Genomic DNA, 16,523 nt, shown 5'->3' on the forward strand with positions numbered 1-16,523 from the left:
CTACATATATTAATTGTAATTCTTCTGTAAGGAAGAACTATCTTTTCTCCCTTGTTCATTTATTTATTCAATCATTTATTTATATCAGTCTGGACACTTGGGTATTTATTTTATCCAATGGTTTATGATTCAATAATATTGTTGCTCATTTTGTTGCTCAAAGTGTTCCATCTTTGGCCATTGGGAGCTTTTTCAGGTTGGTTCCAATGTTCTTTTGACAAGTCTCATACTTTTAAAATAACTTCCTAGTCCGAGTGGAGCGAGCGAGCTGAGTAGTTGTGTGATTGCGTCCCGGAGACCGGTAACGCTTGCAGCATGGCTGACCAGCTGACTGAAGAGCAGATTGCAGAATTCAAAGAAGCTTTTTCACTATTTGACAAGGATGGTGATGGAACTATAACAACAAAGGAATTGGGAACTGTAATGCGGTCTCTTGGGCAGAATCCCACAGAAGCAGAGTTACAGGACATGATTAATGAAGTAGATGCTGATGGTAATGGCACAATTGACTTCCCGGAATTTCTGACAATGATGGCAAGAAAAATGAAAGATACAGACAGTGAAGAAGAAATTAGAGAAGCATTCCGTGTGTTTGATAAGGATGGTAATGGCTATATTAGTGCAGCAGAGCTCCGCCATGTGATGACAAACCTTGGAGAGAAGTTAACAGATGAAGAGGTTGATGAAATGATCAGGGAAGCAGATATTGATGGTGATGGTCAAGTAAACTATGAAGAGTTTGTACAAATGATGACAGCAAAGTGAAGACATTGTACAGAATGTGTTAAATTTCTTGTACAAAATTGTTTATTTGCCTTTTCTTTGTTTGTAACTTATCTGTAAAAGGTTTCCCCCTACTGTCAAAAAAAAATATGCATGTATAGTAATTAGGACTTCATTCCTCCATGTTTTCTTCCCTTATCTTACTGTCATTGTCCTGAAACCTTATTTTAGAAAATTGATCAAGTAACATGTTGCATGTGGCTTACTCTGGATATATCTAAGCCCTTCTGCACATCTAAACTTAGATGGAGTTGGTCAAATGAGGGAACATCTGGGTTATGCCTTTTTTTTTTCAAGTAGTTTTCTTTAGGAACTGTCAGCATGTTGTTGTTGAAGTGTGGAGTTGTAACTCTGCGTGGACTACGGACAGTCAACAATATGTACTTAAAAGTTGCACTATTGCAAAACGGGTGTTTTATCCAGGTACTCGTACACTATTTTTTTGTACTGCTGGTCCTATACCAGAAACATTTTCTTTTATTGTTAACTTGCTTTTTAAACTTTGTTTTAGCCACTTAAAGAAAATCTGCTTATGGCACAATTTGCCTCAAATCCATTCCAAGTTGTATATTTGTTTTCCAATAAAAAAATTACAATTTACCCCCCCCAAAAAAATAAAATAAAATAACTTCCTTGTTTTTTGGTACACAAGATGCTCCAAGTTCATCCTATATTTTTTGTTTCTCAGCTCTGAAATCAATCACTTCTCCAGGAAGTCCTGGTTCTTTTTATTGGAGGATGATGTTTTAGAAAACAAGATCTGGATGCTAAGTTGTTTGACTGCTTCTAGGCCCTCTCAGTGGGCAAAACTAAGAAATATATGCACGTATATCAACTCATACATGTATACAGACCTCTATTTATCTATATCTCTCTATGTATATATATACACATAGAGATATGCATAAATCTTAAATGAATGAATCCACTGCCAGGCCTTAACATGGACAACCGACTGTGAACTCCAACCAAGTATATGTGTATATATATACATAGAGAGAGAGACTATAAATGCTCACATTTATAGTCAACTGATTATTTTCAACAAGGGTGCCAAGACAAGTCAATAAGGGGGAAAAAAGGGGCTTTGGAGAACAGTCTTATAGTTCTTAAAAAGTCTAAACACAGAATTACAGTTTGACCCATCAATTCTGCCCCTGGTTATATACATAAATGAAATGAAAATTTATGTATATATAAAAACTTGAACTTGAATCTTCATAGCAACAATATTGCTTAATTTAGATACTTTAGATTTTAAAGAAATCTATCTGTGATTGATTTCTAGTTTAATTCTATTATTATCAGAGAATACACTTTGTATGATTTCTTTAATATTAAATATGCTCTTTGATTTTGACACAGAATATGTTCTACTTGTGGGAATGTTCTAAGTGTACTTGGAAAGAATGTGGGTTCTGTTCTTATTGGTTGACATTTAGGTCAAGTTGATAAGTTGTTCAGTTCTTCTGTGCTCTTACTTTCTATGTATTTGTTCTACCAATTACTGACAGACTAGTATTGAGGTCTCCAACTATAATTTTAGTTTTGTCTATTTCTCCTTTCAGCTCTATCAGGTTTTGCTTTATGTATTTTGAAACTCTGTTGTTAGGTGCATGTACATATAAGCTTGCTACATATTCTTAAATAATTTATTCCTCTATTATTATGTGATATCCTTCTTAATCTCTGACAGTATTTTTTGTTCAGGATTTCACTTTATCTTGAAAATACTATAACTATCCAGTTTCTTCATTTATACTGTTTGCATCATATATCCTTTCCATCCTTTTATTTTAACTTATCTTTTTGTTTCAAGTGGGTTTATTGTAACAGCATATAATCCTTATTTTTCTGCATTCTGTATATTCATTGCATATTCTTGTTAAACTTATTGTTATTCCATTCTATCTACACTATCATTTAAAAATTATGATCTATGCTTTATAGAAAAAAGTGTCATCTGTTATTCTAGGGCTTGCATTATACATTGCCAATTAGACAGAATGAATCTTCAAATAATACAGTATCACTGCATGTGTATAGTTTAGTACACATACTTTAAATAGTGTGTTCCCAAAGCCTCTCTCCCATTCTTTGGAAAAGAGTCTTATCATTCATTTAACTTTTACAACATTATGCCATAAATATAATTTTGCTTTAATTAGTTTTATTTTAGAAAAATTTAAGGTTAGGAAAAGATCTTTTATTTTACCTTAATTTATTTCATTTCAAGTGCTCTTCATCTCTCTGTGTGTAAGTTTTTACCTGGTATCACATTCCTTCTCCCTGAACAATTTTCTTTAACTTTTCTGATAAAGTCGTTCTGCTTTTTGGTTGTCAGAGAAAAGCTTATTTCTTCTTCATTTTTGAAAGGTATTTTTGTGGGCTTTATATATTCTGGGTTGAAAAAGTTGCTTTGCTTCATTCAGCACTTTAAAGTTGTCACTCATTGCTTTCTGGTTTGTGTGGTTTCTGACAAGAAGTCTATGGTAATTCTCACCCTTTTTCCTCTGTATGCAATGTGTCTTTTTTCCCCCTGGATGCCTCAAGATTTTCTCTTTGTATTTTGTTTTGAGAAGTTTAATGATTCTGTGTCTAGGTGGGTGTGCTGGGGGTTGGATTTGGGTTTTGTTTATTTATCTTGGTATTCTCAACCTCTTTGTTCTGGGTTTCAAAATTCTCAGCCATTAATTCTTCAAATAATTCTTCTCTCCCATTCTCTTTCTCTCTCTCTCTTTTTTTTTTCTGAGCTTCCAATTGTGTGTATATAAGACTATCTGATGTTGTTCCACAGTTCTTGGATGCTCTATTCTACTTTTATTTTTCACTCACATTTCTCTTTGTGTTTTAGTTTAGATGATCTCTGTTGACCTAACTTCAAGTTCCTGTTTCTTTCCTTGGTTTTATCAACTCTCCTAATGAGCCAGTCAAAGATATTCTTCATCTCTGTTACTGTGTTTTTCATTTTAATCTTTCTTATAGTTTTGGTCTCTCTGTGAAAATTTCTTACCTGATTATGCATGTTGTTCAATGGAGCCTTCAGCATATTGTTTATGGCTATTTTAATTCCATGTCAGATAGTTCCAACATCTGTGTTATCTCTGAATCTTGTTCTGTTTATTTCTTTGTCCCTTGGATGTGTTTTATTTATTTTTTCTTTCCTTTTGTATGCCTCATAATGTTGAATCTCAGACATCTTTTGTAGTAGAAACCAAAGTCAATAGTTCTGATGCTTAGAAATGGGCATGGTTTTTCTTTTGCTAAGCCTTTAATATGAAGGTTTGAGAATCTAGTCAAGAATTGAGCTGGGGTGAAGGTTTGCTGTTGTTCTAGTTTGTTGTTGCTTTAGTGTACCTTCAATCCACCCCAGGTTTTAAATTCCTGTAGCAATAGCTTATGTTAGGCTGGAGACTTGTTTGCTAAAAAGATTTTTTTCAATGTCACATCAGACTTAGATTTTCTTCTTAAACTGTGACTATCTCCACAGTGTCGCAACTCTTCTGGCAGTGTTCCACTATTACTTGTTATTTGACACTCATTAAATTGTTCTAAGAAACCATGGGAGTAGGATATCTATTGTTCTGATCAAATCTCAGTTAGGGTTAGAGTTAATGTTAGGGTTAGGCAGGCCTCATGCCCCTGGATCTCTGGAATGGGGCCTTTTAAGTGCTCCAGTCCCTCTCCCATATGTATTTTAGTGCCCTGTACTCACTGCTGCCCTTCCCTCAGGGTTATATGTTTTTTTTTTCCTGGTCCTTTCCCCAGGCTACTCAATAGTCTCTATGGACAACAGTGTTTGTTGCCCTTTCCCACATAGGTTCATTCCATAAGAAGGTACAGTAGAGAAAGATCTGAAAAAAAGTTTCCTGCCTCTTCCACAGTGGCTGCTACTCCTCTCCCACAAACTTCCACTGTGAAGGATGCTTTCTCAGAACTCTTAGCAAGTGGAGTCCATGGAGAAAAGCTTTTTTTATATCTGCAACCCCTAGGGTCTCCACACTCTCACCAGCCCATACTCCGACTCCACTGCTTCTAAGTTAAGCTTTCATATCAGTGTCCAGGAACTTCTGTGCCGGGTAAACGAGTGCTTATATTCCCTCTCCAGGATGCCTGACTTTCCTTTGATTTCAGGCTAGTTGGTTACCCTGCTGCTCAGCTCTCTCAAGAAAACTCATGGACATGCACTTTGGCGAGCCTTCTTTATTGTAAAGATGGGAATGACTCTTTCCAGCTTTCTAAATCCTTGTATGGAAATCAGAAATCCCTTGGGGAGATGTTCAAAAGCAATTTTTAACTATCTTCATAGCGAAGAAGTTACTCTACCTATGCCATAGAGCAGTAGCTCCAATGGCATGGCATACAAATAATTGTTCCAATCAGTTGGCTATGAAACAGAAGACAAAGAAGGGAAAATGATATTGAGCCCTTATATCCTGGGAAAAGCTTTATAGCATTTTCTCATCTACTCCTTAAGCTTGAATGAACTTCTCTGTATCTCTAGGCCTTTCCATGACCAACTGCTTAACAACAACAAGGTCAGAATTTGATTTAATTATAAATTCATATCACATTTGTGCATTTTATTTAGTCTATCACATTCTGAATTCTGTTGGTTTCTTTTTCTAATCCCAAGGCAAGTAGAGAAGTAGCCTTTAAATAATTAAGAGTAGTAAGTCAATGAGAGCTGCTTGAGTGTCTTTCACCACCACATGTGCAGACAGCTGCAGTTATGGACCCAGCCTACACTCACTTCATCCATCCAGCAGTCAAAGCCAGACTCTCATTTCAGGTTGAATGTTCTTCCCATACACTTGTGTGATCTCCTGGTGGTTCCCCAAACTGGCTACACATCAAAGTTACTGAGTGAGCCCAGAACTGAGATTTTGATATTGTGTATCTTGAACAAGGAGTGTCTGTTTTTGACAAGTTCTTCAGGTGATTCTGACACAGGTGGTTTGCCTTTGGGACCAGGGAAGTTGGGGATACAATCTGGATCCTTAATTCTGTTTTTTTTTTTTTTAATATGAGGATAACTGCTTCACAACATTGTGTTGACCTCTGCCATACATCAACATGAATCAGCCATAGGCATACATATGTCCCCTCCCTCCTGAACCCGCCTCCCATCTCCTATCCCATCTGTTTTGCTAATCCTGTTCGTGATGCCAGTTGTCTTGCTGTTCACACTGTTTACACTGTTTGCACAGTTCACTGAACCCAGGGTAGGCAAGGCATGAGCTAAGAGGCTAGAAGAAGATTTGAGGAGCTGTAGGAACTGGAAACACTTTTATTCTCTCCTGGCTGACGCAGCAGCCATAGCAATAGACATGCTATATTCTCTCTTCTCGTGGCTGACCCAACAGACACAGCCGTGACATAGCAGTAATGCTGCCACTTTCTAGGTGGAGCTCACAAATCCTTATAGCACAAAGTAGCCTGTGACCAAGAAGTACCTCATGATACTCATGCACAGCTATAAGTGATCTCAGCTATTACATAAATCATTATTTACAAAACATGGGGCAAGAGCGAGAGGCTGTGGAGCAAGAGAGCCTGACCATGCCATCTTGGCTAATTTGCTCTTTCTCTACACCACCCTCTAGGTTGTCACAGAGCACTGAGTTGAGTTCCCTGTGTCTCACAGCAAATTCACACTTGCTATCTATTTAATATATGGTGATGTATACGTTTCCATGCTATTCTCTCAATTCGTCCTGCCCTCTCCTGCCCCGACATGTCCATATTACTCTTGATTACTTAGACAGTGTGTCAATCACAGCCAGGGTTATGGGACATCAGAACTCACAGGGCCTATTCCTTTCTTCAGCTACATAGTAAAAATTCCTTAGAGCCCTTTGCTTCTGACCATTCCTTGCTGAGAGGAGCTCTTGGCCTCTATCACGAGGAGCCTTGTTGTCTAACATTTTGCCATTATCAGGTTGTTATAAGCAGCCTCCAAGATGGCCCCCAAAGATCCCTGACTCTTAACATTCACTTCTATAGTTCCCGCTCACATTGTGCCATGGTTCTTCCATGTTTCAAAGAACATATACAGCCACTATGGAGAACGGTGTGGAGATTCCTTAAAAATCTGGAAATATAACTGCCATATGACCCAGCAATCCCACTACTGGGCATACACACCAAGGAGACCAGAACTGAAAGGGATGCATGGACCTTAATGCTCATTGCACTGTTTATAATAGCCAGGATATGGAAGCAATCTAGATAGCCATTGGCAGATGAATGGATAAGAAAGCAGTGGTACATATACACAATGGAATATTATTCAGCCATTAAAAAGAATACATTTGAATCAGTTTTAATGAGGTGGATGAAACTGGAGCCTTTTATACACAGTGAAGTAAGTCAGAAAGTAAAACACCAATACAGTATATTAACGCATATATATGGAATTTAGAAAGATGGTAATGATAACCCTGTATGCGAGACAGCAAAAGAGACACAGATGTATAGAACAGACTTTTGGACTCTGGGAGAAAGTGAGGGTGAGATGATCTGAGGGAATAGCATTGAAACAAGTATATTATCATATGTGAAACAGATCGCCAGTCTAGGTTCAATGCATGAGACAGGGTGCTCAGGGCTGGTGCACTGGGATGACCCAGAGGGATGGGATGGGGAGGGAGGTGGGAGGGGGTTTCAGGATGGGGAACACATGTACACCCATGGCTGATTCATGTCAATGTATGGCAAAACCACTACAATATTGTAAAGTAATTAGCCTCCAATTAAATAAATTTTTAAAAAAGAAAAAAAAGAAGCAATGGTGTGTCATTTTCAAGATAAGGTTATAAAAGACTGCAGCTTCTGTCTTGGGTGCACACTTTCATATCACTCTCTGAGGGACATTATGCTATGAGCAGTCCTACAGAGAGGACCATGTGGCCTATATTTCATTTCTTCTGCTGACAGTCATGTGAGTGAGCTTGAAAGTGAATCCCCTAGTTGCTTTAAGAGTACTGTAGTCCTAGCTGACAAATTGACTACAGCCTCCTGAGGGACCCTGAGCCAGAACTAGCAGCTAACCTTTCCCAGTTTTCAAACCCTCAGAAACCCTGTGAGATACTCAAAGTCTATTGTTTTAACCTTCTATGTTTGGGGGTAATTTGTTCTGCATCAATAGCTAACTGATACACTGGATCAGACCCATAACTAATGTGAGGAGGAAATAACTGAGGACACACTTCTCCTGAATCCAGGAAACATTGGCTTTTAGTAGGCTGCCAGGCACATTCTACTTGCTGTCACAAACAGATTTGATTTCTCAGATAGCTTTCCCATGTCATGCTGTCCTGTACATCAAGGATAGGGCAGCCCAAGTAGGGAATTTCTCAGTGCAAAGGAATCTGAAGGAAGCCAATCTTATTACAGTTCAGCTATCACATAATTAAAAGCATCTCTCCCTCCTTTAACTTTTTCAAAAGCACCTGAGTACCATGGTGATTGATGCTATAATAACAGGCAGCCAGTGGGCAAGAGAATGACAAAAGTATGTTTTGTATAGAAAACAGGAACACTGTCCATACCTAAGGCCTCTTGAAATGAAGTTTCCAGAATGCACAGAGGCTTTCTGTGAAGGACAGGAATATGGCACTCAAAGAAAGCAAGAGAGGCAAGCAGCTTCCAGTCAATGTAAAGCAGCCAAGTGAGAGGCTGCTCTTCAATCAACAGGTTCTTATGCGCAAAGAGAAGGCCATCATGTTGACTTGATTTGGGGCAACATGACAGAAAGGTCCATGCCAGTTATTGTTACTTCTCTGAAGTTTAAAGCAATGATGAAGGGAGGCAATAATAAAATATATTATTAAATAAGGATATTATAGTAATAAAAGATGTCCCTCTTGAATAAATGGTGTTGGGAAAACTGGAAAGCTACATCCAAAATAATCAAACTAAACTACTCTCTTTCTTGCCATACACAAAAAGAAATTCAAAATGAATTAAAGACTTAAATGTAAGACCTAAAACCATAGAACATCTAGAAGAAAACATAGATAGTAAGTTATTTACTCAATTTTAATCTTACTTGATCTTAGTAATATTCTTTTTGGCTATGCCTCCTCAGGCAAGGGAAACAAAAGTAAAAACAAAGAAATATGATGATATCAAACTAAAACACTTTTGCACAGTGAAGGAAACTACCAACAAATTGAAAAGGCCACCTATTGAATGGGAGAAGATATTTGCAAATGATATTTTTAATAAGGAGTTAATATCCAAAATAAACAAAGAACTCATACAAATCAACATCATAAAAGCAAGCCAATTTAAAAATTGGCAGAGGATCTGAATAAACATTTTTCCAAAGAAGACATACTGATAGTCAACAGGCACATGATAAGATGCTCAATATCATTAATCAATCATCAGGGAAATGCAAATCAAAACCACAATGAGCTACCACCTCACACCTGTCAGAATGGTTATCATCGTAAAGATCACAAATAACAAATGTTGGAGAGGCTATGGAGAAAAGTGAGTAATTAACACGTTGAAGGCATTTAGAGCTATAGAATCATATGTGATGACTTGGAGTACTGGTTCCATAACTCTTCATGTTTCACAGCACCCCTAAGGTCTCAGTAATATTTTCACAGAATTCCTATGTCAAAGGAGATATCCAACAATTTTGTTTACCAAGCAGAGAACAGAAGAGGACCTCTTGCATTATTCCAACTCTAGAAGGAAGATGATGTGATCCAGAAAAGAAAACTGCAGTGAAGCTGACACTGAGGTACAAGGAAGCCAAGAGATATCCTGAAAGTTAAGTTGTTTTTCTTTTTCAAGAAGTGTCTCAAGAAGAAACCAACTTTGGAGAAAAGAGTAAGATAATGTGTGAGGGAATTATGAGAGTAACAATAACAAGATAGTGGTATAGAAATTTCCAGCACCTGTCCACCCCCAGAAACATTCATTTAAACAACTATCCACAATTGAAAATAACTTTACAAGCACTAAGGATTACAGATGAGAGATTAAAGCACATGAGTGGGGCACACAACTGAAAAAAGACACATTGAAGAGGGTAGGAAAGAATTCCACATTTCTCCTGTCATCTCCCCCCTGCCTCCCAGTTCCAGGCTGTGTCTGGAAAACAGTGAAAACAATGAGTTGGCTGGATGAGAAGATTTGGGCAGAAGGAGAGTGAGACAGCATCCTGAATGGAGCCATCCTGGAGTGAGCTCTGTGTTGAGGAGGTAGGTATGAGAGGAGAGAACCTCAAAAATACTCTGTGTATAACACATATAGTCATGAGGTAAGATGCTTTGTTATGACCTGGTCTCTTCCCTGGTAAATTTTGAAGTCCAGGTCTCTCCCAGGCACAAAGTAGTGACCTAAAATTCCTCCCACCTCCTGCCCTTCTCACCCCCTCTATAATGGTGAAGCCACCCACTGGCCAGTAGCAAGGCAGAGAGAAGATCATGGGCATTCTCCAAAGATGAACCCAGATCTTTGAAAATTCTCAGGAGTAATTTCACCCATGGCAACCCACTCCAGCATTCTTGCCTGGGGAATCTCCACGGAGAGAGGAGCCTGACAGGCTACAGTCCATGGTGTCACAAAGAGTCAGACACAACTGAAGTGACTTGGCACACACGCATGCACAATAATGACTTTATGCACTCACTAAACAAGCATTTATCAAGGGATGTCAGAGTCAGTGGGCTTCCCTGGTGGCTCAGATGGTAAAGAATCTGCCTGCAATGCAGGAGACCTGGATTCAATCCCTGGGCTGGAAAGATCCCCTGGAGGAGGGCAGGGCAACCCATTCCAGTATTCTTGCCTGGAGAATCCCCATGGACAGAGGAGCCTGGCAGGCTATAGTCCATGGGGTCACAAAGAGTTGGATACAACTGAGCGACTAAGCACAGCAGAGTCAGCTCTCATCAAAACTCCAGCAATCACCTTGCCCAACTCTCTTGTTTTATGGTAAAGAAACTAAAACTCAAAGCAGACTGCTCAGAGTCATGCAGCTGTTTTGGTGCATCACTGGGTCTCTGCTCCCCTGCCCCCACATTTGTGCTCTCTGTTGCACTGAGGGGCTCAATCAGACTCTCATCCCATCTGCTACTTGGGTGTCCATAACCCATAAGCCTGTGATTAGTATATAAGATGACACTGCAAAATTAGGTAACTCCCTGAGCTGAAGCAAGATCAAAGAGGAGAGGGGTACATGACTTTGGTCTTGTCCCTGGCTGCAGTTTCTTTATCTGTAACCAATGCACAACGTGTGATTAGAATGGTTGGAATAGGTTGGTTTTCACATCAGGATCACTGGTGACATTTCATATTGGCAGCTGACAGAACAGTTCTTTCCGGAGTTATCTCTGTAAACCAGCACAGTTGTTTGTTAGCTGTCTAATGTCAGTCAAGATTCAGGGCATTGCAAGGGGGGAAATGGAAAAGAGAAGAGAGGGGAAAAAAAGAAAAGGAGGCAAAGTCCAGGCAAAGAAAATCAAGATCTGCTTTAATTCTTTTATAGCTCTTCCTCTTGGCCAAGATAAATTACTTTCATCTCCAGGAAAATCTTTTGGGGGTGAAAACTAAATTAGAGGGATGTACAAAGTTCAGAAATTGAATAAAGAAGGCCCCCATAGAGAGTTGGAGGAGCAGTTTGTTCTTCAGTCTTCAGTCTTGAACCATAGTCTGGGTCATTCATTTAGACAGGATAGTGCCATCAGCCTTGATTAGATTTGATTGGATGCACTTGAGGAGGGTTTTTCCATAAGAAGAAAAAGGAAATGATCACTAGTTCTTGGTCAAAGTGCGTCCCATGGACCATATCCCTGTTGTGAAGACTGAGGGAAAGACGTTCCTTCCCCAATCACTTGATAATGATCCATAGGTCCTAGAAGACAGGACTCCATTGTTCAGTCAAAAAATGTCTTGCTTGGCCTCACAAATGTGTTCATTCAACAGAGACATCAGAAAGTTTCAAGATGGTATGTGTGAAGCAATCACCATTGACAACTGCACAAGTGCATCCCCTAGATATCAGGGTGATGTCTAATGCTGGCATTTCTTGAGTGTTGCAATAGTTTGGTGACATTTTTGGTGGCATGGATGGCTTCACAAATGACCATATGTAAAACTGGCATTGCATTTAAACTTTTAGAAGCCCACAGGGTTTTTAGTGATAACTGCAGCATAAAACCCCACCCAGATGGTGGTGAACACATCTGAATTGATTCTGGGTCTTTCAGCTTCTTCACATAGTTCCTTCGCATCACTTGCTGGAAATGGATCTTTTGCAAAGAGGGCTGCTTGATTCCCCTTGGATTATTCTTCTGGTTCAAGAGTGAGAGTTCGACTGCTGATCTAAAGAGGTCATAAACTCAGATAGGTGAGAGAATATGTCCAATAGCTTGTTGTTAAAAACCTATGCTTTGCATCTAGTAGGATCTTGGCAATGAGCCTCCCAAATATAGCAAGTATCCTCTGGCCACTGCAATGGCAGTTAAAGCAAACCCCTCATGGTCAGATTTTCTTTGACTGAAACTGCAGCCAGCCAGGGAAAGGGGGGGGGGCAAAAAATAACTAGACAAATTTTCTGGAACAATGCACTCCTGAAGTCTTTCCAGCCACACTTTTGCCCCACACTGTGGCACTGGCCCCTCCTGAAGCTGTAATTCACACGCAAGCCAGAGGGCAAGTTCAGAGCTAAGGAACACTTGTGTCTATGAGGAAATGAGCTGGTCTGATCTCTTCCCTCTTCCCAGAGGCTACAAGAGGCTCACATAGTCTTGCATTTCCCTATTCAGCAGGGGGTCACAGGCTGACTCACTGGCAAGCAAGCATTAAGCAGCTACTTTGTGCCAGACATAATGAATACAAAATGAGTAACACCAAGCTATGAATAAATGTAAAGCTGATGAAATTAGCTTCACTCATACATTTCTCAGCTGGGTGATACGTTCTCCCAGAAATGGCAGACTCTACCATTCACAGGATCTGAATATCTGATCATACAGAAATTCAAAGTCTGGAAGTTTTGTGTAAGGAAGGGAAAAGTCAAAGGAAAGAAAGAAGGGAAGAACCTGAAAGATGTAACTTAATGACTTCAGTTAAAATATTGAGTCTTTTCCTGCTACTGCTACTGCTAAGTCACATCAGTCATGCCTGACTCTTTGCGACCCCATAGACAGCAGCCCACCATGCTCCCGTCCCTGGGATTCTCCAGGCAAGAGCACTGGAGTGGGTTGCCATTTCCTTCTCCAGTGCATGAAAGTGAAAAGTGAAAGTGAAGTCGCTCAGTTGTATCCGACTCTTCGCGACCCCATGGACTGTAGCCTACCAGGCTCCTCCATCCATGGGATTTCACAGGCAAGAGTACTGAAGTGGGTTGCAAAGTCACCAGTTCAGCCCTAACCCAATACCATGTTCTTTTTATATTTGTTCTGGTTCCAATACTAGAAAGGAATTTTTTTCTTTTTATATTCAACTTTGAAGGACCGGGGCTTCCCTTGTGGCTCAGCTGGTAAAGAATCCGCCTGCAATGCAGGAGACCTGGGTTTAGTACCTGGGTTGGGAAGACCCCCTGGAGAAGGGAAAGGCTACCCACTCCAGTGTTCTGGCCTGGAGAATTCCATGCACTGTATAGTCCATGGGGTCACAAAGAGGTGGACACAACTGAGTGACTTTAACTTGAAGAAACTTTGGTCAAGATGGGACTTTGACAAGAAGGGAGTTCAGTTCAGTTCAGTCACTCAGTCATGTCCAACTCTTTGTGACCCCATGGACTGCAGCACAACAGGCCTCCCTGTCCATCACCAACTCTCAGAGCTTGCTCAAACTCATGTCCATTGAGTCGGTGATGCCATCCAACCATCTCATCCTCTGTCATCCCCTTCTCCTCCCGCCTTCAGTCTTTCCCAGAATCAGGGTCTTTTCCAGTGAGTCAATGCTTCACATCAGGTGGTCAAAGTATTGGAGCTTCAGCTTCAGCATCTGTCCTTCCAATGAATATTCAGGACTGATTTCCATTCCATTTGACAGGTTTAATCTCCTTGCAATCTAAGGGACTCTCAAGAGTCTTCTCCATCACCAGAGTTCAAAAGCATCAATTCTTTGGGGCTCAGCTTTCTTTATGGTCCAACTCTCACATTCATATATGACCACTGGAAAAACCATAGCTTTGACTAGATGTACCTTTGTCAGCAAAGTAATGACTCTGCTTTTTAATATGCTGTCTAGGTTGGTTATAGCTTTTCTTCCAAGGAGCAAGTATCTTTTAATTTCATGGATGCAGTCAGCATCTGCAGTGATTTTGGAGCCCCCCCCCCCCCAAATAAAGTCTGACACTGTTTCCACTGTTTCCCATCTATTTGCCACAAAGCAATGGGACCAGATGCCATGATCTTAGTTTTCTGAATGGTGAGTTTTAAGCCAACCTTTTCACTCTCCCCTTTCACTTTCATCAAGAGGCTCTTTAGTTCTTCTTCACTTTCTGCAACAAGGGTGGTGTCATCTGCATATCTGAAGTTATTGATATTTCTCCTGGCAATTTTGATTTCAGCTTGTGCTTCATCCAGCCCAGCGTTTCCCATGATGTACTCTGCATATAAGTTAAGTAAGCAGGGTGACAATATACAGCCTTGATGTACTCCTTTCCCAATTTGGCACCAGTCTGTTGTTCCATGTCCTGTTCTAACTGTTGCATTTTGACCTGCATACAGGTTTCTCAGGAGGCAGGTAAGGTGGTTTGTTATTCCCATCTCTTGAAGAATTTTCCACAGTTTGTTGTGATCCACACAGTCAAAGGCTTTGGCATAGTCAATAAAGCAGAAATAGATGTTTTTCTGGAACTCTCTTACTTTTTTGATGATCCAGTGAGTGTTGGCAATTTGATCTCTGGTTCATCTGCCTTTTCTAAATCCAGCCTGAACATCTGGAAATTCTCAGTTGACATATTGTTGAAGCCTGGCTTGGAGAATTTTGAACATCACTTTGCTAGTGTGTGAGATGAGTGCACTTAGGCAGTAGTTTGAACATTTTTTTGGTATTGCCTTTCTTCGGGATTGGAATGAGAACTGACCTTTTCCAATCCTGTGGTTTTTGCTAAGTTTTCCAAATTTGCTGGCATATTGAGTGCAGCACTTTAACATCATCATCTTTTAGGACTTGAAATAGCTCAGCTAGAATTCCATCACCTACAAGGGCAAAAGAACAAGTCCATTTGAATAGATGTGTGGGGTAATTTTGTTAGTCAAGCTCACCTATTCAGGGACATTAGAAACATCATAACCAGTCTCCATGAAGTGCGTTTCCAAGACTAGGATATAACTGCAAAATATCTTTTGCCCCATGACTTTACTAGGGTTCATAGAAGCAATGGTTGACATAGAAATGGATGTATTGAAGAAGAGCCCTAGGCTGGTGTGGAAGGGGTGGTGATGTAGCTAGCAGGCATGTGATCTATGAAGAAGTGTAGCTTCACTCTTATCCCACAGGGAAGCTCTAGAACACTAATCCTAAGCAAGTAAGTATTAGTTACTCAGTCATGTCCTACTCTTTGTGACTCCATGGACTGTGACCTGCCAGGCTCCTCTGTCCATGGAATTCTCCAGGCAAGAATACTGGAGTGGGTTGCCATTCCCTTCTTCAGGGAATCTTCCTGACCCAGGGGTTGAATCCAGGTGTCCTGCATTGCAGGCGGCTTCTTTACCACATGAACCACATTGGCCTAACTCTGCAGTAAGGAGAAGAGCAGAACTGGGGGCAATTTCTGCTCAGATTGCTGGGCAATTTCTCTGCAGAAGTTATTCCATAAGCTATCAGCCAACAGTCCCAGCAGCTGGGACATGACAGCAAGAACAGGAAAGGGGAAACTGGATGAGGCATTAGCAGCAGCATCTACCACCCCCTCTACCATTATCTTCTAAATCAGGAGTCAGCAAACTTTTTCTATAAAGGGACAAATAGAAAAGATTTTAAGCTTTTGTCATAGTCTCAGTCACAACCATTCAGCTCTATCATCATCACACAAAAGGAGCCATAAACAAAATGCAAATAGTGCACAAAGCTATGTTCTAATAAAATGTTATTTACAAAAATAAGTACCTATGGTTTTCACCTGTCCTTTTGAAGACATGGAGCCATCTTGGTCTGTCATCAGTCCTAGGCAGATATGAAATGTAGTGGAAAAGTTTGGGCTGCTAATTACAGCCTTGTCTCTCTATCTTTTTCAGATGCAGGTGCCAGAATCCCAACTCTAATGAGCTCAAAGGAAATGCAGTCAGGAAGAGGGAGTACTTAGTGACTGAGGTAACATAACCATGGTTGAGCTGGCCTCAGGGACAAACAGTTCCAAGAGCTTAAACTCCTTAGGACCTGCCCTCTGGCTTATTCAGTATTTTGGCTTTGGTCTCTCCTACTATCTGTAGACTTTATTTTTGTGCTAGGGAACATGACCTCTGGCAGTTCTGGACTCAAATATTGATGCCCTCAGCTCTGGAGAGGAAAGAGGATCTTCTCTACCCAAAGCTAAGAAAGAAGGTAAGAAAGTTGGATCACATGCTCATCCATGGGTTATTCACCCCCTTCTTTCTCTTGTCAAAGAGAGTCCAGAGTCATGGGACACAAAGAAAGTCTAGACCTGGCCACTGGGGAAATATTTTGACCCAGAGTCTCCCCTAAATTATGTCAATTATATTGACCTTGAGCTACTAACCTGGAGTTTCAGTTTTTCGTCCCTCCTCAATGCCTACAGTAAT

General features: G+C 40.3%; 1 protein-coding gene across 1 annotated transcript; it reads left to right on the top strand.

The window, feature by feature from the left end:
• The first annotated feature begins 249 nt into the window (after positions 1 to 249).
• LOC138930981 (calmodulin-1) lies at positions 250 to 1,408 on the top strand. The gene has a single exon (XM_070291519.1). It carries the CDS (start codon positions 316 to 318, stop codon positions 763 to 765), a length of 450 nt encoding a protein of 149 aa, XP_070147620.1. The 5' UTR covers positions 250 to 315; the 3' UTR covers positions 766 to 1,408.
• The last annotated feature ends 15,115 nt before the right edge of the window (positions 1,409 to 16,523 follow it).

This window comes from Ovis canadensis, chromosome X, assembly GCF_042477335.2.
Source record: "Ovis canadensis isolate MfBH-ARS-UI-01 breed Bighorn chromosome X, ARS-UI_OviCan_v2, whole genome shotgun sequence".
In the NCBI taxonomy this organism is placed as follows: domain Eukaryota; kingdom Metazoa; phylum Chordata; class Mammalia; order Artiodactyla; family Bovidae; genus Ovis; species Ovis canadensis.